This window comes from Cygnus atratus, chromosome 8, assembly GCF_013377495.2.
Source record: "Cygnus atratus isolate AKBS03 ecotype Queensland, Australia chromosome 8, CAtr_DNAZoo_HiC_assembly, whole genome shotgun sequence".
NCBI classification, from domain to species: domain Eukaryota; kingdom Metazoa; phylum Chordata; class Aves; order Anseriformes; family Anatidae; genus Cygnus; species Cygnus atratus.
Window position 1 is genome coordinate 2452256 of NC_066369.1, and position 24147 is coordinate 2476402.

At 36.1% G+C, this 24147-nt stretch overlaps 1 protein-coding gene across 6 annotated transcripts in view; it reads right to left on the reverse strand.

The window, feature by feature from the left end:
- Nucleotides 1-24147, reverse strand: part of DPYD (dihydropyrimidine dehydrogenase) — a 340158-nt gene that overhangs the window by 182291 nt on the left and 133720 nt on the right. For all 6 annotated transcript variants that reach the window (XR_007708585.1, XM_035538265.2, XM_050712120.1 and 3 more), the window contains 3 exons: nucleotides 5432-5539; nucleotides 3429-3598; nucleotides 1550-1760 (listed from right to left, as the gene is read on the reverse strand). Coding sequence is in view for 5 of the 6 variants with exons in the window: in XM_035538265.2 (XP_035394158.1) it covers nucleotides 1550-1760; nucleotides 3429-3598; nucleotides 5432-5539 (489 nt within the window). In the remaining variant the exon portion in view is untranslated. The remainder of the gene's footprint in view (nucleotides 1-1549; nucleotides 1761-3428; nucleotides 3599-5431; nucleotides 5540-24147) is intronic.

Consider the following 24147-nt stretch of genomic DNA (forward strand, 5'->3'; position numbering starts at 1 on the left):
ACATAGATGCCAAGTTCTTTATACAGATTCCATCTCCATGTGGAATGGGTGTCTGTTCTGTCAGAGATGTGGAGTCCCAGTTGCTCCTCCTCTGCCTACCCATTAAAGCAGCAGCAAGTGCACAGCAGAAGGCAGCCCTGAGGAAGTAGCACTGTGTGTACCTGGGTACAGTTGCCAGCTAGATAACAGCCTAGGCTGCATTAACCTGTCCCAAAGCAACAGCAACATACACAAGACAGGAATGCTCCTGGAATGAACTTTACATATTATTTTTCAAGGTAGAAAGTTTATCCTTCTTTTTAATTGTAGTAGGGTAGTAATGCATATACAGAAAATGCAGATGTGAGAAGTTACACATTTTGTAAGTGCCTGGTATATGTCCACAAACATTACTATACTTAACTAAGATTATTTTAGATTTACTGTCTTCCTTGATTGAAAAGATTCACAAAACCACAAAACTATGTTAAAAAAAAAAAAGTTTGAAATTCCCTTCGCACAGGCAGGACTAACATCTGATCACCAAATTTTCCGTTGACATGCACTCTGAGGCACTAACTCTCCCAGTCCTTTTTAAGAGCATTTATGCCCAAAGGAGTATGACAACATGTTGTGGCATAATTGGCTGGCATGACTGTGCCCTGGAGAAGCAGGCACATTGATCACTCACTAAGGCTTTCAGAACCTCCTAATCTTGATGAGCATCTATTCATTTTACTAAACTATCTTCTGCTGAGTCAGTGGGATTCTTGTATATTTTCTACTTTCAAAGCACCTTTGATGCATGTACCTGAACTCTTTAAATATAACCTAGTGTAAGAGGAGGAGAATACAGTCTGAGCTCTGCTCAATTCTCATGTTCTTAGTTGAACTCATATTCTTCTGCTCTTTGTTTTATATTCAGAAAATACGTTCAGTCTCCGGAATGCCACCTCTGTATATTGACTATTAAAGTAAGTGTTCATTTTTAAGACCAAAGTTTGTAAAGTGCAAGTAAACAATGAGACATGCTGAGAAAAGTGCAGGTGAATTTAACAAATCCTGTATGTATAAGAGAAGCCACAGTCCTCTTGCATATGTATAAGAAATAAGTGATACCCATAGCGGATAAACCAGAATAATGAATCTGTCTTAATTCTTGCTTAATTCAATAGTTTAAAAAAAAAAAAAAGTTTCACAGATCAGATCAGTTCAGTTTGAAGTTGTAGTATAAGTTTCTCTAAAGTTAGTTAGCGAGACCAGAAGAAATCCCCATGAGTATTCTGTGTTACCCGTTTGCATTGAGAGGAAAGCAAGATATATACTGAGCAACTGTACCTCTAATATTTGTTCCTGCTCTAGACAATGACACACAGAAAACTGCCTGCTATTCATACCCTTAGTTTTTGTCTAAGAGGACAAATACAGGACAAATAAATTTATGTGAAAAGGACCAAGTCACAAGCTATGTAACCTCCAGAAGACCCATTTCACAGAACTGTCAAAGGACACAAAATGGCTGCAGCTAAAATAACAAGCAGCATTTAGAGAATACATTTGTCAGGGTTACCTTTAGTGTCACTCAAAACTGAACCAAAGGCACTGATCACCACATCAGCTTTCAGACGGACAACCTGATCCTCATCTTCTTTCCAGTTTCCATCATTGTCTTGTTCAGTTCGAACAAACTCCATTGCAACAATATGTCCACCTTTAAGCACAACCTTCCGGGGGGAGAGGAAAGGTAGAAATTCACACTTCTCTTCTTTTGCAAGTTCCATCTGGAGATTAAAAGCAATAAAATAAACATGAAAAGCTTTATGAAAAGTTGACTCAAGGTGCTACCACATATTCTTCTTTAGTAGAAGGCACTGGTGTATTGTATACAGATAGTCATCTTCAGAGCCTCTACTGTATTAAATCAATCAGTTCTAGACAGTGGCACGCAGTAGATTTGCAATGCAGACATTTTTCTGATGCATTTTCTTATTGTTCCCTGTCACTGAATAACTCCTCTGAGGGCAAAAGAGCTACTTTATGCAACTACCTGTTTTTTAAGAGGCCAAGTATTAATTAAACACATGACCTGATTTGTGTTTTCTATGACTTTAAGAGTTTATTTTCAAGTACTGAATACCATGTCCAAATAACAGTTTTCTGTGTGACATCCCAGACTTAAGATCTTCTGATTCTCTGTTGTGATAAAATTACTGAAGTCAAACAGCACATCTTAGTAGAGACTTCAGGATTTGATTGTCTACATTTACTTGACAAATAATGTACATGTAACTATCTTGTATGTGTACTATCTTATGAAATGTCCAACCTGACCTCATTCTATCATGGCTATTAGTAGGCTAAAACTATTTTTATTTCACTTTTCTCCCCCCCCCTTTTTTTTGCAAATCCACTGCATGATTTGATGAACATTGACAACTTTTAGGAATTGACCTAGGCTGCTAACAAAGATTTGGGTTCAGAGTGACTTCTGATTCTTAATTAGCAAGAATCTGAATAGCATGAGTTTCTTAGCTACAAGGGCCTCTCTAATCTCATTGTGTCTAAAATTCTTATCTGAAGTGCAACAGAAAGAAGTAAATTATGTTTCGGAACCTCCATTCCTTTTTTTTTGTTTTTTCACCTCTATTCCCCTTCTACAGGGTCTCTAAGATGCTCACCTTCTTGAAAAAATGACCAAATTCCCATAGTTCCCTTGATAAGAAGTGCATTAGGTGTACTATTATTTTAAAGCATGTAAGTGTCTAAAGTATGTACCAAATAAATTATAATGGAAAAAGACCAAAATAAGAAAGCCCAACTCGAAAAAATTCTCCTGTAACACAAATAAATTGAGGAGGCAGAGTCAGTTTCAAAATGTGCAGATGTCCTGATAAATGCCAAAGTGCAAAGCCAAACTAAGAATCAAATTGAACACTGAAATCTGTGATGAATGACATCACTCTATTGCCATTGGCAGTGATTCAAAATGAAAATCACAGTAAGTAATTTCCTTACAAGAATTTATAGACTCCCAAAGCTATGTCAGGATCACTGAGATTCATTAGACAGCAGCCAAAAAGCATAATTCTTGGACCTGAAGAGTCACCTACAATACTCAAATGCCTGTTTTATCTCTGGGGTGCTTCCAAGATTTTAAGAATTTTACCGTATTTTCTAATTAACAGGAAATTCTACCCCTTTTATGCAAAGGCATCTCTCTGAGACTTTACAAGGAATGGATACAGTAGAGGAAAATGACTTATACAGAGATTATGCAAATCAAACCTCAGATCATTAATAAACTTTTATACGTTTTAAGATAATTGTTATAAACAAACCCTTTAGTAGATGTTTTTAATGTACCTACTGCACACTTTCAGGCGCTGTAGAAGTAACAACAATAATAACAACCAATATTCCTTCTCATAAATGCTATTATTCAATTTTACCTCTTCTGGGACAGCCCTGATATTAGTGAACCCCTTCCTGAAGACCACAAATACACGACGAGCTCCACAGCGTAAAGCAGATGTTGCACAGTCAAAAGCAGTGTCTCCTGCCCCAAGTACAATCACAGTTCCATGTATTGATGGCAATGGAGAGTGACAGGCACACATCCCTGAAAGATGAGAGGAAAAACCCCATTTTCAAGTAGAGAAACCATTTCTGCATGACAGCTCAAAAGGTACTCGTACTCAAAGCAGTGTAAAATTGCATCTTACAGTTTCTAAGCATGGAGTGTCACTATCAAATTATTCTGCTTCGCTGAAAGACAGTTTTATTCCCATTTTTAAGATATGCTCGTATACATAATTTCATAGTCAATACTGTAAGCAACAGAACCCTTCTATCGCGAAAGGATACAAACAACCACGCGTTTCTAGTTTTGTGAGTCCTGTTGGGTGAAAATTAGCATTGTAAGATCTTTTTATTAAAAAAATAAGCTTCTCACTTATCAGATTCATTATCCTCACAGTTAAAAAAACAACACATTGTAACAGATTATAAAGAATAATATTTTGTGTTTTTCTAAAGAATACTTTCCAGTTGTTGATAGAGTTGCATAATAGTTTCTCAAAGTTAGTCCCTTATAGTACACAATTATCTATGTGTTTGTACAGAATTCTATATAGTATTTTTAGTCAAGTTATTACAAAGGGAGATTGTTTTGCAAGATTTGCTTTTCCTTTGTTAATCAAGAAATGTTTTGCAGCATATATTCTCAATCTGTTTCATTTTAAAACATCTCTTTCTTTAAAACCAAAACAAAATCAACCCTTTTCTCCTAACTCATTTGAGCTCCCTAAGCTTAAGAAAATACACAGAAATAAACATTTGATCAAAACAGCAGAGAGATGGGACAGATGGGATGCTGAATTTCCTTTCCTAAATATTTTGCATAAAATGGGGTAATAAACTTCACTTTTATATGCAGAATAATTTGCCGCCAGAGACATATTCTTTAACTCATGGTTTATGGAAAGTCTACTAAATAAGCAGACAACCCTATTTGATGCTAAAAGAAGTTTCTGAATGGACAGAAGAAAAACGTTTTGTAGATTAAAGTGGTTAAATATGTAGTCGTGCATACAAGGCCACACAGTGCACTAAGTATATGCTCAGAAAACAGTATATGGAATTTCTTTTATTTTTAATCACCACATTGGGGAATCTAGACTGTGAGTGAGCATGGCATATAAATCACAAGTTTCATGTCATCCACTCATCCAGAGTTTATGACATCACATTCAGGGCCCCTGAAAGCATCTATAATCCCTGGGTAGGAAACAGCCAAGTCTGCATTCAAAACAAATATGTAAAAGCATAAAACGAGGCTGAATTTGATGCCTATGAACTGGCATCACTGACTTCAGGCATACTACTGTTGTCCTGAGACTGTGAAGTTTTTGAGTAAGGAACTAGTGCTCCCTTAAATGTGCCTGTAAAACATGCAGCACACGACTGACTTGGGATCACGGTGCTACAAGTAAAAAAAATTATCAACAACATACAAAGCAGCTGTTTATACGGGCCAGCAAAATAGTATCAGGTCATTTTCAAGATTTTCATCTTATATTAAAGAATCTTATATAAAATTTTCATCTTATATTTGCTGTGTTATTTATATCAAGATAATTTATACAAATGAGAACCTTGTGACATCTTTTGAATATAATTCAACATAACAAACAAGTTTTTGTGGGTAATAAATTGCCATGTACTTAATTTTTATATATGACTATTTGCTTTACAGTCTCCATGACTGACTTTCCTCAATGCACAGTCCTGAAGTTGCAGCTCACCAAGAAAAACTTTGGCCCACACCATTTCATTAGGAGGTGCTTCATAACTGGATGTGATGCTGTATAACCATCTGTGTATTTTGATATCTCAAGAACTGCTAATGACTTACTACTGAATATGGTTATAACAAAAACACAGTATCACCCACCTGGTTTACTTGCCATAGCTACCAACGGTAGGAAGTCTTTAGATGTGTAAAATCCTTGATCCATTCTCAGCCCTTGGAATATACTGTCTCTGTTTGATTCTGGTAAACCTGAAATAGACATTTTAAGGCAGATCAGAACTGCAAGGGAAATTTCAATGACAAATATATATTTTATATTACATGCACATTCTCAAAACTGTCAACAACACAAGCAGTCTAACAAAACTTCAGATGTTCCCTAAAACATCAAAAATGACTGTAGTTTCATGTTTGTAGTCAGTAACTTACATAATGGGTGATCTGTTAATAGTACTGGCACTTGAAAACAGAGTTTGTTGGATAACCTGTGCACTCAGATTAACTCAAAATAAATGCAAAGAAGAGGGTTAGAGAGAATAGGATATACAGGGTGCAGAAGCGGAGAAGCTACTGGGGAAGGGGTAACTCTGGTAAGCTTTTCCTGTATCACTTTCCTTTCACACACGTGTACCTCTTACTGCTGTGAACTGTTTTTCTTCCCTTTGTTTTGAGGCATTTTTCAAGACATCTAGTTTGCAGGTAACACAAATGAGGCAATAATGAACAGCTTAGCTGATGAGGAGTGGGGCATGAGTGGCAATGCTGCTAACGTGTCTTATTTGTGAGTCCTTATATGTCGTCACTTTTACGTGTTCCTGACTGTTTTCTCAAAACCCTGAAGACCTTATTGGCTGACATTTATTTATAGTTATTAATAGCACAAATTTATAGAGAAGCCATGGGATACAGATGACAGGCTTCACAACCAACAATAGAAACAAATACCTTTCAATTACAAAAAGGCAAAAGGCATCTTCCGGTTATTAAAAACTATCTTCACATTGCTGTTTATACATTTGGACAGCACAGAAAGTCTAGCCAGCATAGAAGTTTAAACATTTTTTTTTCACGCAAATGAAATAATCTATCAGGGCATTTTCAACAGGGCCTCAACTTTCATATTTAAATCTAAAAAAAAAACAACACATTATCATGAAAGTATGCAAATTAATAATTGCATACTGAAGTGGAATTAATGTCAACAATTTTTCTAAGAAAACACACTACCTCTAAGGAGTCCTTAGATCATGTAGGCAGAACTGGAACATGCAAAGTAATGTGTTCCCTCCATTCCTAGGCACAGATGGCAGCAGAATGACCTTTCACCTCTTTGAGATATATTGGTTGCAGGTGGAAAACCCCAATAGTATCATGTTAGCATCAACAACAAAGCAGGACTGCACTTTGAGGAATGCTATTCCAAGTAGGAAAGGTTTAAGGCCTTTTTATATTACTGAAGCAGCACAAAGTTGCCTCATTACATCAGAGTATCAGGACTCAGTCATAGAACCCTTCAGATTTTCTCATGAGTCACCTGATATGGGGGAAGCTTCTCAAACCTCTACAGCCCTGAATGAAGTTACTATAAGAGAAGAAGAATAAGAAAAAAAAAAAGTATATTTAGTTTCAATAGCTTCAGTGAAGAAAAGGAAAGCAGGCCTCAGTGAATTGAAAAGGCTTACAAAGCAAAAAGCAAATGAAAAAAATGCTGAAATTTTTGCATTTCAAATACCTCATGGTTTTTGAGCACTTTTCTTGATCTCTGTTAATAAACAAAACAATGAATCAATTGCTGAACACCTGACTATCAAAACACATCTCATCAATAGCTGGATATTGAGAAAAATAAGGTTAGAATATATTAGCACATGCTGAACTTCAAGACCTTTGAATGCTGTACTTCCTGGGTAGACTGGAATATCAGCTAATGAAGAATGAATAATGGATATTTTAAGATTCTGCCAGAAATACTTTGTACTATTGAAAGTATTGAAAGTATAATATGCAAAATGCATATGTATAATATACATGCAAAATTATACTTAAAAACTGCATAGGTCTTCCTCTAAGTATGTATATACTGCTAAATTATCTATGACAAGAATACCTTGAGAAAAGCTCTCCATGATGCTTACATGCAGAGGACAGCAATACACTTATTTCAGTTGACATAAACATAGACCAGCTCAGTGGCCTCAGTTTATTCTTGGGACAAAACACTTTTGCCATTATTGACAGGTGCAAATTTTGCAATATTTATAGGAATTGTAGGGAAATTTCGTCTTCTTCCTATACATACCTGGCACAATTTCACTCTCTTTACTAAGCACCCACTGGAAGATATACTGGATGCTGATGTTTCTCCCTTCACTGTTTAGTATTTGCCCTTACAATGATTGCATTTAGTTCTGTTAAAACAGGAATATTAAGTACTTCTTAAAGCCACTAAGCTAGCTAAGAGGCAGAGAGACACAGACAAAGAGATCAAGAATTGATAAGATCCACTTTAGAGAGAGAACTTTCATAATAAACAGCCACCCTACAGAAGTATGCTTTACAGATGGATCAAATATTGATAAATAGCCAACAGCCTCTCAGGAGAGAGAGGATTTGATGAAAAACAGCTTCAGAGGAAAAATTCAGTTTTGTACAAACAGTTTTAGAAAAAGAAATAAATTAAAAAGCAATAACAAAAAACAGTTATATATGGACCTATAATTTAGGTCAAAATAGTGAACCAAGAGAAATACCCTTTGAAGAAGAATCAGAGGAAGAATTCTTTGATTCTTTTAAGAAGAATCCCTTTAGCAAAAGGGAGTTCACACACTAATACAAATTAGCCAGGAGCCACCTCAAAAAAAAATACATATATATATAAAATATATATTTTTTATATATATATATAAATATTTATATATATATATATATACATATATATATACATATATATGTATACATATACATACATATGTATGTATGTATATATGGGTGTATATATGTACATATACATGTACATATATATATACAAGTGTATATATATATATATACACTTACAAAAACATGAGGTCCCCTAGGTTTCAGGCTAAAATTCTCTGCTCTCCAAATCCACCTGCTAGCCATCTTAAAGGATTTATTTATTTATTACTTGATTTTTCTTGTTTTCTTGTCCTAAAATAATCTTTCACTATTCCATGTCTCCTGTCTTTAGATAACTTATACCAAAATCTAGTGATAACAATCATTTCCTTCACTAGCACTAACGAACAACTTTTGGGCAACCAAAAGGAGGCAGTCTAGAAATACAATTCCACTGCTGGTGTGGCTGGATGGACTCTGCAAATGTAGTCAAGCAGTGGGCTACTACCCGGCTACCGGCCTTCTGCAGCCAAAACCCTGGACCTCCTGGAGCCTCAGACCCTTTATGTGCTGATTCCAGGGAAGCAGCTTCTGAAGCGACTGATACCAAACCACACACAGGCTGGAGGACAGTGGCACATACTAAGAACAGAGAAAGCAGAAATACTGTGAAAGCAACAGCTTGCAAGACAGATCTAGTTTAACTTTGTAAAAGCTAATCTAGATAGTCCCAGACTGGGTCAGGTACAGAACTGAAAGCAACTCATCTCCATTTCTGGCCCTCTGATTTTCTAGGCCCTGCCTTTTGTCTCCAGATGCTCCAGCTCTCTCAGTACGCATCATACTCTTAGTATGAAGACCTCCGTCTTTCTTTCCTTCCTTGGATCACCACAATCCTTTCTCCAGTGAACCATACCTCAGCACCAATCTGTCAAGTCTGGCCTATTATATACTTTCCAAAGTTATACTAGTGGCTTTGGAAAACACAAGCTTTAACCTTTTTTTTTTTTTTTTTTAAATCCTTTATGTATGTGCATACATATAAACATGAAAATACATTTTAGAAGAAACATCTGCTTCCTATCCCTTTACTCTTCATTCTCATAATACTGATATATGTTAATTTTCTTAACTGGAGGTGTCAAGTTCATCATCTCCATTTAAAGAGATACTCTTGTAGATCCTCTTACAATCCCCTAGTCCAAATGAAATATGAATTGCAAAACGATTAGAGTCAATCTGTTAGATATACATGGCAATATAGAAGAGTGATGCATACACAATGTAATGGATTGGCATGCAGAGCAATGCAGCTAGTCCACCTGGTTGCTGCACCAAACAAATCAAGGCATGTCAACACATCAATCAGCTAAGTCAGAAAAGGAAATATATACTGATGCTATTACTGTAACTATTAGCCTGGTCTGGAAAGGAAAACTGAAGTGGGAGTAGCAGCACAGCATGCATCTCTTTCCTATTTTGATCAAATCCCCTCTCCCCCAAAACAGGAATGCCTTCTGAACCTGAAACCATTGTTTGAATTACTTAAATCTGACAAGTTTGGGCAGATTTGCAGTTTCATATGAACTTCTCAGCCAGTCTTAATAACTGACATACAAAATAAGCCATGTTCCCTGGTAAGGGTCAAATGTAGTTTTCATTGGCAGCTGACTGAAAACAAATCTCCAAAAAAAAAAAAAAAAAAAAAAAGGAGCTGACATTGAAGTGTAAATATACTGAAGCCTAGAGCCTAGGGGGGAGAAAACTTACTAGAGCATTGTGAGGCTTTCTTTTTTTCCCCAAACCAGACACCAAAAAATTTCATTTGCTCATTTTCAGTTATGTTACTACTGCATTCTGGAAAAATTTAAGCTGGAATAGGTAAACAAATGAGCAGCTGAGATCAAGCAATATTCCTCCTCTTTGCATTCTTAGCTGTTACTGTCTTGAGAGCGGAGAGTTTTCAAGTAGAGAGGTGGCTGAATTGTTTTTACCTAACTGATAAAATATAAATTCAGTTTGGCTAAAGCAATTTGTGTTGGAATATACTAAAAACTATTTTTTAAAATCCAAGACTCTCAATTTTAACATTTTTATAATGAAACTTTCCACTTTGTTTCAAAAGGGCATTACATTTACAAATTTATCTAAACTGAATTTGAAAGAAAACAAAGAAAATAAGTTTCACTTGCTATGCATATCCCTTTTTCTTCCTTTTTAAACTAGCAAAGCAAAAACATCATCAAACCCAATTCACCAACTTATGTAATTTCTAAGTGTCTTCATGTCATACAAGTAAGGAGCATTAGATAGAAATTTATAGGATTAGGGAGGGAGGTTTTTCCACCTTTTGCCATATGTATGAAAAGCTGCTCATGTGTTTCAGAGTTGAATACAATTTTGAGAATTCACATTTACAAGGAAGACTCTGCTAGACAGAAAAAAAGAACATGAAAAAATAACAAAGATTCCTCTTCACTACTCATGTTCTGTCCTTCCCACCCTCCACAACAGGGATCTGCTGAGGAAGAGGGGCCCAGGAGATCCTAGGACCCGGCAGAAAGCTGAGCTGTTGGAATCTGAGCATGAGAAGAAAAACACATGAATCGTATAAGAAACTGGATGCAGGCAGAAGAAACGTATAATAAATTGTGCATCTGCTGTAGTGGAGATGCAAGTCTACTGAAATAATATCTCAGAGGCCAAGCCTAGACAAACTGAGACCGAGCCTGTTAATCAGCATAAGAAACTTGAACACAGCCCAGTAATGAGGCATCACAGGTTCTGCAACAGCAATAGCTCACCTTTGGCAGACAGAAATAGGAATAAGTAGTGCCCATTCGTGTGGGCTAGGAAAAGGAGCTATGGAAGGCTGGTGGAGAGAGACTGATACAAAGATAAGAACTAACATAGTCTGATAAGTTTTCATTAATTACAGTTGTTTATATATTTTTGTTATATTCTTTAAAAGACGCACTAAAGTAGATACAAGCCTAAGAAGTGCTCTCTGAAGGTAAATTTCTAAATCGCAATTTCCCTTCTGAACGAGACCTCTTGAATTAACAATAAAGTCTTAGGTACACATGTTATCCCATCTCCCTGACCTTTTATGCACTGAGTATTCCAACTTGCTCCTTCTGTTCCCATATAAAAATATTCTAGGTGTAACACTTCTGACATCATTTCACACTTGCCCCGAGACTTGCAGTTACAGGTATCAGGGTCAGAGTATGACTACAAAGGTGCACGACGGAGAAGAACACACAGTAAATTCCAAGCAGATAAGCATCCTTTTACACTTCTGAATGCTCTGTTCTTCTTCAACAAGTCTTATTTGTGGTCTGGGGAAATGAAGATCAAAATTGTGTATGTAAAGCAGTTTTATTTTATGTCCCACAATGCGTGAATTGTATAAATTGAACCAGGAGTTTTAAGTACATTAAAGTGTTTTTTTTTTTTTTTTTTAAAAGATAATATTGAAATGATAGATTCACATAATTGTCAAATTCACAATTTTCCCATCACATGATAGAAGCTATTCATATTCAGTGCTATACACTCTACCTACTTGTTTATAAGAAGTCACATGTATTCATACCAATACTGATAAAATTACTGTCCATGGATCAATATTAAACAATAATTTAGATGTTAACTGTACTGAAAGACACTATACAAACACGGTACTTAAGCTATGCCACATACCTGATTATATTAAACGCACCATTAAAATTCATGCTATAACATTCATCAGAAATGGAACAGAAAGCCATTGGTATCTAAAGAGCTACTCTGTACATTTTTAAAGGTTTTATTCTGAAAGACTAAACAACGAGTAAAGTTGCAAATGCTCTGCAGGTGCTCAGCTTCTCTCAAGGTCAGTCCATTAGTGATTAACACATTAGTAAATATGTTCAAGGCTTGTATTTTTAAAGGATCTCTCTCGTTTGATGAAAGATTTTTTTTTTTTAAATGGTGGCAGCTTTGTTACTTCCTATTGTGAGGTTCAATAGAGTATGTTTTCTAGGTGGTTGATTTTTTTTGTTTGCTATGTATGTTGATGGAGATAAGTGTTTTAATTACTTTTTTAATGTCTATGCTTTTGTATTTTCTTTCTCTCTCAGTTTATTTCCTGCTGCTGAGATTACTGCCTCATCTCCACAGCAGGTGGCTCTTTCAAATTTGTTTTCCTTGTAAGCCTGGTAGATTTATTTTGTAATATAACTGCTCCTTTTTACTTTTTTTTTTTTTTTTTTTTTTTTTTTTTTTTTATTATTAATGATTTCTTTGCTTTGGAATAGGTACACTTGCAAGGTCTGTAAGAGCAATTCCCTAATGATGGGTAAAGGCCTTGTTCATAAAAAAAAAAAAAAAAAGTAATGGGAGAAAAGAAAAAGAACTACAAGACACTTGAGTTATCGTTTTCTTATCCTCAAGTTAGAATGAGCACTGCATACAGTAAACGTGAAAGAAGACCCTTCAGATCTATCAGCAAGAGCCCTATACAATCGCTGCAGTGCATTCTAAGTTGAACAGCAATGTCCACACCACAATATCTTCTACAAATGTATAAATGAATAAGTAGCTGAACCTGCAAGTAATGCAGTCTATAGGTCTCATACCTTATTTTATTGCTAAATTAGACACAGAGACAAAGATATGAGCTCTTGCAAGCAGTACTGAAAATACAAGAATGAACTAGCCAGGCCAGCAAGAACCAAAACTGTTCTTATAATCTCATTTGTCTTTGAAGCCAGTTGTCCTGTCTCTGTAAGACGTACCCAAAATTTCTCAAGGCCTAGGTATCAGAAACTGCATACAGGAAGAGCAGACAAAGTCTAGAATCAATCCACGTGAGTGATGGAAACTAGAATTACGACCGTGCAATCAGTGTCGTATGTCTGAGCTTTGATTACAATACACTGCAGCCTCATGGTCTGTCCTCACAGCATTTAGGAGTCCCATGATTAGAATAGCTTGACACCTAACATCAAACAAATGTTCAAAGGTGATTCATAACACTTTAGCCCCATCAAATATAAAGTCCACCCCTAATTCGGTTTTTATCAGCGGCAGCTTTTCTCACGGCTTTAGCCTACCTTCCACAGCCTACTTCCAGTCTTAATTGCTCTTCTTAATTTTATTATGTACTTGCACTTGGAATATTATTGGGGCAACACTCAAGTGTTACTGTGTTCTAGTGAAAATCAACGTTTCCAGATGATTAAACAAAGACCTGAAAAAAACAATGCGGTGATTTTGCAATCATCAATATCTGGCTAAGCATCACAGAGATTTTCAACTTAGTTTGACTGGAGCACTTATCCTCTAAAAGCATTCTTTTAAAATGCATACCTCAGAACTGAAGCATTCAGTACCATTAAGTGTTTTTAAAACATAATTCTTTAAAGGACACTCTAGAAGAAGTGACAGTAAGTTGGACAAAGATATACAGTTTCCTAAATTAAGGAACAGATGGTAATTGTAGCGTTTCTTCTCAGGTTGGAAACTGATATTTAATATTGCCCATATTTGAAATAATAGTCACACTGAGGATGCTAGCAAGTTAAATGGTAGTCCTGGTGAAAGGACTTGATGAAATGTGAAGATTATTATGAAGTAAGCCTCATCGCAGAGAAGGACGAATACAGAAGTCTGCTTACCTGCCCTCTGGTTCTGTTCTGCCTGATACTGTTTATAGTAGAACTTAAAGCACTGAAACAGTTTGCTATGAATCTTGATTTACAGAACATAAGAGTTCTGTAAATTGTAATACAAAGTAACTGAAGAAACATCTGCTGTAAAAAAATAAAGTGGAATATTGCTGCAAACCTTTCTTATGTCATCCTGGTAACATTTATTATAGCAGCCACAAATCTGAAAAGGTCACTAGCTAAAATGCATTTAGTAGTCTCAGTCAAATCCATCTCTAACATAAGAATGTGCCATTCCACTCAGGAAAAGAGCTTACTCCAGTCTGCTTACAATATAGCTGAATTTGATTTTTAGACCCGACTGGAATTTGGTCACTTCACGCCACTGGCACAAGCTGTCACTATTCAGGAGCATCCTTGAACTGGCATAGCATGGATTCTGAAGTTTGAGATTTGACATGCTAATGTTGTCAGTTCCTTTCTCTCTTCCTTCTACAAGCATGTTCCTAGCACTAACATGCCAAAGGAAAGACACAGGGGGCTGTGTTTCCTCCAGCCATCAGCCAGATACTATTTGTCAATGTGATGCGCTGCACCACACAGAAAAAAAAAAAAAAAAAAAAGGCCCCAAAGGTTCCTCTTGTTCAGTAAATGATGCTGAAGAGAACTGGCCACGATAGCAAGAAGCTCATCTCCTTGGGGACTATCAGTAAACTTGAAGGATACAAAAAAGACAACTGTTTCAGAAACCACGTGTCACAGTAAAGGCATTTTTGCACAGTATAGAAAACGCGTAGATGAACAAGTGAAAGCAAAACAAAATGGATGGAAAAAGGATTTGGGAGCAGCAGACTCCTCAAAATTAAAGAAAATAGAAAATATTACAATAGCTTTTGGTAGTACAAATTGTATTTTTCCCCATGCAAATTCACATAATGTGTCAGGTTTACAAGCAATCATGCTGGGACATTGGATTAATAATCAAATGCAAAGCAAATTTACAAAGGGAAAAAATGTTAACATAGAAAAGTATTCTTCATGTTAAGTTTTAATTTAAAAAAAAAAAAATTGAAAAAAGATCTTGAAAAGCCAAATCAGTAGAAGTACATATGGTAAGTATGCAGGGAAAGGGTAAAATGAGAACAAATCTGATGGAAAACGTTCACAAAGAAAAAGCCACAAATGCTTAGCTGGCATCAGAAAGAAAAATAAATACTAGGCCTCCATGCTGTTGCAAAGCAACAGTTGAAAATCCGTCATAGGCAGCACATTAATCCTTTGGTAATATATGAGGAATAATTAAGTCACATTAATAACCTGGAGTTACACCTTTGGTCAGATCTCAGACACTATACAGCAAAGAACTTGCAGTGAGTTGAGTGAGACAACACTGACATGTACTAGATAAAATCCTGTCCTCTACTTTTGATATAATACTAATATAATAGCCAATTGGTCTTGAAGTGTTACAAATATAAATATTGATTTCTATAATGTTTCCTGAAGCTGAAAAAATAGAGCAGGTAAGAATCACAGAAATATCTAACTATAGTTATTTCTCAAAAAAAAAAAAAAAAAAAAAAAGTTATTTCTCTACTATTACTTTATTGCATGCTACTTCCATAGCATCCACACTATTTGAATGTAGTGACTATGAAACAATAGGCTGGATCAATTACAGCTTTGTACCCTACGTAGTAACTACATCTATATGAAATACTTGTGAAATTCTACTTATCTAGGCAGAAAATCCCACATGCTAAATATCAGTTTCAAAATATACGACTTTCTGGTTATTCTTATTTTTAAAATGCAATAAGGATTCATTCAAAGTTTTTCATTTTACTTTTTTTTTCTTTCTTTTTTAATGAACTTGTCTTCACTGTAAAACAGCAATGTCTTCCAAATGCTACTGAATAACTAGTACTCTATCTGAAATTTCAATATAGGAAATAAATATTGTTTCCTAGCTCTTTTTTAATATATTATATTGTCTTATCTTAAATCTCAGAATATTAATACAGTGTTTTTTCCACATGGAAGAACAAAAAGATGCTATAAAGCTTATTCAGTAATTACTCCCATATCGTTCCACCTACGCTGCATTTTTGAATCACTTCAGGTAAACCATCTCTACATATATTTTAAAATGATGCCTTGTAAAGAGACTTCTAAACACTATTCATTTTCCACAGCACAGATCTACAAATGAAAACCTATCATCAGTGCATTCTGATGAAAAGGTAATAATTAAATCTTTTTTTTCCTCTTCTACAGCACATTATTTGACCTATGATAAAACAACCTATCAAATTTCCATTTATTATTTCTACCTGAAGGGCTTTGCCAGCTCACACAAACATAAATCTCCATTTGTCAGATTTAAACTGTACCTGTCCCAGCTGCTATGAGGGTTCATATCTCTTGTCCTTTAAAAATTACCGAATAGCATCAAGCAACACAACCTCCCTCCAGCCTTCGCTGACCCTTGCAATCAATAATATTTGTAACCTGTATGTGCACAGTTAAGTAGAACAGAAGCCATGCACTATCCTAGTTAACCACATTGAGCTGTGATACTACAATCTGCTCCCTCGTGTCTCGCGTGATCAATTTTAATCTCTGGACCAGGAATAAACGAATGCAGCCCCTTGTTTCCAAATTCATCTGAAAAGGATGTTATAGATTTGTAGGTCTGCACTGGAGTAGTGGATTTAATACAATCAGCAGTTCAAGGAAAGAACACATCTAAGCTATCATTCATTCTCACTATCCTCAGTTTATTTTGGGTCTTCAGAAGACAATACAAAACAGAAAATACACGTGTACTGACTTAAAGAAAGCTCTGTGTTAAAGTGCCACCAGGTAACAGTTATTTGTTGCAGCTGTATCCATTATTGCCACTGTGGGTAAGGTGTGGGTCAGTGATTCCATTATGATTACTTTGGTTAAAGTTTATAAATAAACTATCAATATTCTTTCCTTCTGGATAAATGTCGTATAGAGTAAATTAAACAGAAACCTCCTAGAAGTAATAAAGCCTAGTTCTGCTCTGTTAAAAAGAAACAATTATTATGGAAAGAAAGAGCAATTCAGGGTTCTGATGATATTTGTTCTCTCACCTCCAAACTAATTTTATTTAAAAGGAGGAAAATTCGCCAACCAATTAGTCTAATTAGACAAATGTATCTGAATGCAGAACAGGAAAAAAGCAACTTTAGAAAGCTACTGCAGTAGAAAAAATGCTTTTTGAATCTGTCACACTATCAGAATACATTTCCAGAGTTCTCGTAACTGCATATTTATAGGCTTGGCTACATTGGCTCCTTGACAGCAGCTCCAATGCAATGAATCATCTATCAAAACATTTGAGAAGACTTTCTTACTCATTTCTTTAAAGCAACCTTCTGAAGAGACACTTTTAATGTTATTATGTTCTAGTGTTCACTATCAATTAAGAAAAATAGCATAGAGTTTCATAATTGCAGGTGAATACTAAGTACGCATTGTCAGAGGCTTTATCTTCTCAGATTGTCACATGCTGTGTATCAGTACGGAGTACTCTGCAACAAATATGACATTCTTGTAACAGGCTGGAGGGTCAATGGGCTTTCTCACTCAGGTCACTAACCCACTTCACATCAATGTCCTTATCATTAAGTATATATGTATCTGCCTTTCCTTTTAAAAGCAGCTGTAGCAGGGAGTTTTAACATGACATTCTCCTACGCAAGAAGATCATCTGAGAAACATTAGCCAACTGTATAAGTAGTCCTGTGCTATTATATTGGAAATAACTAAGCAAGGGTGTGCTTTTTTTTTTTTTTTTTTTAAACCATTAACTAAATCTGAAATCCTTCCCCAACATCAGCATATTTTAGAATAAAATTGCACCTAGAATACAAGACAGTCTTTATTAGCTAATTACACCATTCTGGTCAAGTGCCTATATTTTCCTTGGTGTTTCACACACTTCTGACAGAGCACTAAATCCAAAGCTTTGGGCCAGAAAACATAATGCTGTTGAATCCTAGATGCTGTTAGGCTACCATCTGGAAAACAAACAGAGAAATGAAAAATATTTCCAAATGCCTCCTCAGTGCCCAACAGGAAAGAACATGAAGTGAAACTTTGTCACACCAAAAATGATGGATCAGGTACTTGGCTTGTCAGTGCAGAACTCTGCACAGGCATGCACACAAGTACCTTCCTCTTAAACCCATTCTTTTTGTGGGTAAGTAAAAACTTGAAAATGGGAAATCTATATTTCTTATATTAAGCAACTAATTTTGTGATACTTGAAGCACCAAAGAGGCATGAGACATGAGGCATGTACCATTTTAGGCTATGGTGGCCAGATCCAGAGAGATTACTGTTACAGAAAATTAAAACTAGATGCTTAAAATAGCCTGCAGGCAATGCTGTGAATACTCCCAAGAGAGTGCATGCTTCCGCTGACATGGGCATTTGACCCATGCTAACGTTAGGCCAGGCACACAAACGTATCAAGGAGCGAGCATGAGCCCTTAATGTCTTGGTGCATATTTTTGTGTTTGCAATACTACAGCAGGAAGATTCTCTCCCAGTGGAGTTTCAAGTGGTAACAAAAACAAGAAGCATCTGATCAATAAATAGAAAATCAAGTTACGCTGTCCCCATAGGTCCCTCTAACAAGGACTTCTTTCTGAAATGTTCATGCTTGTCTAATGCTGCTGTTTTTAATCCTTTCACACCAGTGGGTCCTACATGCTTGCATTAGTGCTAATGTAAAGCAAATGAACATTTTATACAAGGATATCCACTCTCCCCAAGTAAAGGGGTTAATACCAAGTAAGCTTTAGGAATGTAAATTATTTTTCCCGTGTGGCTGAAAAACTACATGAGTTATTCATTTAAAAATTATTAGCATATAAAATCATTATTATCTCTGCAGTTAATGTACAGTTCACTGACAACCTTTTGGACCATTACAATTAAGAAAGGCTGCATCCCTAATGAAGTTACAAAATACATTGTTTATTAAATAGAAAATTGCATCTTTAATTACTTTAAATATTATAATCCAATGAAAAATTATTTCATAAACCTCAAGACAAATTATGTCAGAGATGGAGTATGCATTTTGTTCCTCTATGAATCCTAAATAGCACTTTCAATTTGCTTACAGGTTTCTGTTGTATGCAAATCTGCTCCTGAAATTGATTTCAAGTGCCTAAATCCAATGCCACTAGCATAAATTTAAGAAGCCATTTGTGTTATTCTTTCTTTTTAAAACAGAATTTTTATCAATTGTACAAATTGGCAGTTCTAGTAAATACAGTAAATAAATAAACTTCTAGTTTTCTACTAATTCTCAGGAGGTAAACTCGAGATAGCTTTCCGTGGGGGTCCCAAAATCAGTCTCATTGAAATAAAGGCAATTTGGGGATCTACCGTATTTCATTATATCACTGTTCTATTTTGAGCTGGAAGAAAATTTGGTTCAAAACCGTCAAGGGCTTTGAGGATAGACTATAATTCCAACAAGTAAGCTAATTTTAAGTAAATTCCAACTAAGCTAATTTTAAATATTCTGTCTTTTTATAGAAAGTAATCTACGCATTGTCAAGATACCTTTTGCTCTGTCCAGTATTAGATGTTTGATGTGCTGGCCAAGATCTAAAAAAGGCCAAGCTGTCAAATCAGGCCCTTCACTATGCTTTGGATCAAACCCAGACCAAAGTCAGTATAAATATGTGTTGATTTCTGTAGCACAAAGGAGAAATTAATGCAGCCAACTTCACTCATGTCAACATGAACTTGCCATTGAATATTTTGTTTGGAAACCCTACAAGCTACCAGGCTTTCTCAGGCTAATCAATAAATCAGGAAAGCACAGAGATTTTCAATTCCTTTATGCTAAAAAACCTGCTGCATTCTGTGTCTTTTTTAGCATAAATATTGCCTGTGCACATCATGAAGATGGACTGATCGCAACCAATTGTTCAGGGTAGTACTATAATAGTAAAACATTTTTTTTTCTTTTTTTAAACAAGCTTGTTTCACAAGGGGCAATGGTTAATAATCGATATTATAAGCTTTATGTAACTATAAAATACATTACATAACTATGAAATTGATAACATTTTTTAGATTTTAAAATATCTGGAAATTAAATGATAATAAACGCGATCACTTGCATAGTTAATATACCAAACTTTGAACATGGCAGCTTGTTCAGAAACATACTTGGCAGGTTTTTGGCAGTACCTGTGTGCCAGAAAAAGAATTCAGCTGGGATATTTGGGCAAGTTGGGTACTGAAAGTCAGAAACATTTGTGAAAACATTCAAAACTAAATTAAGTTTGAAAAAACTTTCCCTGAAAAGATCTAATGTTAACTGTAAAACAGTTAAGCGTATTATGGACCAAACCATATACAGCACTTGAAACAAACTCCTTCCTGAGCATGCACCTGGATACCTGTTTTGGGCTTAAGTATCTTTGGGAGTCCATAACTTGCCTACCAAAAGATCTGTCTGGCTTTAGATTACTGACATGCTACTCAGCAGAGACACTGCCTTGGAGGCAAAGGACATCAGGAGTATGAGGAGATTTTCAGAGCAAGCCTTCTTACATATTCAAGGATGTTCAAAACCTGACTGGATATGGTCCTAGGCAACCTGCTCTAGCTGACCCTGCTTAGAGCTGCAGGGTTAGACTCAATGATTTCCAAAGGTCCCTTCCAACCTCAACTATGCATGATTCTATGAAATACTCCCTGCTGAGGTCCTAAGCCATGGAAAGATTTCTGAAATTTTTATCTCGGATTGGAAAAATCCACTACTACACTTCAGTAAAGAAAAGTATTCCCTACCAGGGAATATGTGCCAGACATTCACAGAAAATTAAGAGAAATTCACAGGTATGTACAAGCATTTATTTCCACAGGCCTTATATGTTTCTATCAATTACAGAGATCCTGTAGCCAGTGGCAGCATACCAGGAATCAGACCCTTTCTTCATCTACTCATGCTACAAAGAAACAAAGCTCAGGGATGGTAAGCTAGAGAGTAAAACTCTCACACAATGCTGGAAAGTTAATTTTTGAAACTTTTTCATTCCAAACACCCTTCCATGCTTCCATTTAGTACCATACAGGTTTGCTTGCAGAAATCACATCTTGCCACTCACAGTCCCCTTCCCAGTAACTGATGGAGTTGGGCTTTGCTTTATTCAACAAAAACACTCACTAATCTTTTGAGACAGGAGTGTATAAAATGGCCAAGGACTTTAAATCAAAAACTGATTATAATTATATTCTCAGATGATTTACGTTACTAGTATTTAAAAGTATATTCTGAAATATCATTACCTATTGTCATTGATATTTGCAACACGTAAGAACAGTAATTCTCAATGTAAATCAGACTATACCTCCAATATCATTTTCTAACAAGTCCCAAGTGATATTGCTTGATACTGGAGCCTCCATAAAGTCCTTGTAAAATTCTCACCATGCAGATGGAAAATCCTACGTTGCACATTTATTGTCCTAATGACAAAACTGTCTTTCAGAAATTCATCAACTCTGTTGTACCAAACCAAGCTTTTCATACCAGTGCTTTAATGATAATTTTTATTAGTTTTGCTCCACATATAAAATCAGACTATGCCTGCTTGAACACTTGCCATAGAATGACTTCAGTTAACCTTAGCAACAACAGTTGTATGAGACTGAAGAGACTGGGATAAACAGAATCCTCTACTAAAACCAAAACAAAGCAGCACAACAACCCTACCTCTGCCTTCTGATAACTGCTGCTTTATTTCTGATTATAGTACACATGTAAGTAGAAAACAAGAATTCACTTATGTGCTCACATACAAAATCAGCTCTGTATGTTAAAAGGTATAGCATGTGCACTGAAAGTTATCAGCTTGATAACTCTGCACTGACAATCATATCAACAACTATATGCACAGATTCAGCTCCCTTCCTGTAAGTACAGATCTTTCCAAAAGCTCATACCCTCATATTTTTGAAGGGAGGGATTAAGATTATAAAATCTCTTTAAGTCTGCAATCAAATGCTCAGCAGATAAGTATTTATACATCAGTCACTTTGCTCATGGTCATCTCTATAATCAATTTAAGACAAAATAAAAAGCCATTTTCAAAGACGCATAACCCAGGAACAAATTAAACTAAATTTCATAATATTTGAATGAACAAACTGTTGAAGAGGCAAGAAACAAAACTGTTTCTAAATGAATTCTTTCTAACATAAAGAGATTACTATTGAGGCACCACAGAGGAAGTTTCAGGGACATGTCTATTTTCGTACTTACTCACTTGATCACTTACACAAACAGTTTATAATACTATGCTGAAACCAAAATTCCCAATTACATAGATTTTACGAAGTAGAGGACTACTAATTAATGAAAGGTAATTGGTAAGTCCAAATAAGATTACTTAAAAATCTGGAAAGAAATAAACGGAATGATACACCCAACAAATGGAGACATCAAAAGATACCATAAATGCAACGTTACTGTGACATTGAAGAAGAAAGGAAGAAACAGAATATTTAAAGTTTCTGAAGCCTTGCAATTAAATGTATAACAAATTCAGCATGCAGAATTCCTGGCTGTACTGCAAAGGCATAACATTTACAAAATGAAGGTGGTGATATTACCGCAATACCTTCTCATTTTCATTGCATGTAGAAATGCAAATCAGTTAGGCAGACAGCAAGCTATAGTCTAGGCTCGGCTGCTTGAGTTATTTCAATACCAATAGTAACAAATAGCACTTACTGCTTGTAGCGCTTTCTATTTTCAAGGTGCTACACTAACAGTCAGTCCTCAAAATATCCAGATAACAGATAAACATTTTTCCCTGTTCTTTACAGATGGACAAAAATTTATGTGATTTACTTAGGACCATACATTAGAAGCAAGGTTGTGATGGCTCTTGGGCATTCACACAATAGGATTTAAATATGCTAGACCAATAGATCTTTTATAACCAGAATCTCTATAGTCAGGGAAGCATGCAGACTTTTTACTCCCTACTACATTGATAGACTGAATGTTGCCTTAAAAGTTACCTCCTTGCATTTGGAGTTCTGGAGGCAACTAGACCACCTGTGGTCTATGCAGGAATGAAGGTGCTGAGACGTGGGCAATGTCCTTGAAAGACCACTGTCTATGATCTTTGAAAGGCCACAGAGGTGGGGGAGGTCCCCAACAACTGGAGAAAGGAAGGTCTGAAGGATGGCTGCATTGTGCAGCTGCTTAAGCAGGTGTTTTACAAAAAAACAGCCAAACTTCGTGGGTAACTGGAATACCATCTGGGGAGTACAATCTTGCTAGGCCAACAACGCCTAGGTAACCATGTAAATAAAAGCATAAAAGATAAAGATCACTAAGCTAATGATTATCAGAGATACCAAACATCAAGGACAGCAAAAAAAAGAGGTCCAAGGAATGGGAAGATGGAAGCTAATGTCAGCAGATTTAGGTGACATGGTGTTCAAGGGTTATCTTGGTCATCCCAGCTGGAGCAGAACAAGACACCAAATCCATTCTCTGGCCGCACCATAAGAGTTGCACCTGCTTCCAGGGTTAGGAGAACTGGGTGGGAGTGGGCAGTGAGTGGGGCTTTCCCTGGATGGCAGAGGAACACCTGGATGGACAGATCAAACATCCTGGTACCACCACATCAGTGCCTGCTGCAGGTCCAACAGCATTGCCACTGACCCACAACTTCACAACAGCTCCTCAGCCATCTACATGTCCACTGCCACTCAGTCACCTGCCTTATTCAGCAAGCAACCACATTTTCCTAGTTCAACGTCTTACTACTAATTATTGTAAAATTCTGATTTTTGCAACCTTCCTTGTTTTAAGGAGTTGAATCATATCTGCAGGCCATGCCACAACACAGATCATTTGCCAGTAATCTACACACAGTGGACACAGGCAGAAAGACTCACACATATCGAGGGGCAGCCCCAGTGTTTGTCTTTGGGAATCATGTGAGTGCTAATATTAAAAACCTAAGAATAATATACTGTCAAAGAGTTCTTCAGAGAGCAAATCAAAATTAGCACCTAATTAAAAGTCCTCCTATTTCCACTGACTCCACACAGAGTACTAAGAGCTCAGCAGCAGAAGCAGAGCGGGAGGTGACTATTTAACGAACTGTATATTTGAATGAGATGGTCATTTGGTGTCAGCGCAGACAATGGTAACCTTCCTTCATGATTACTAGTTTTCACTATGACTTTTTTTTTTTGACATGTCTAATTATACATCTTCTCTTACCTGTCACCTAGCAACCTTAGCTGTGATTTAATTAT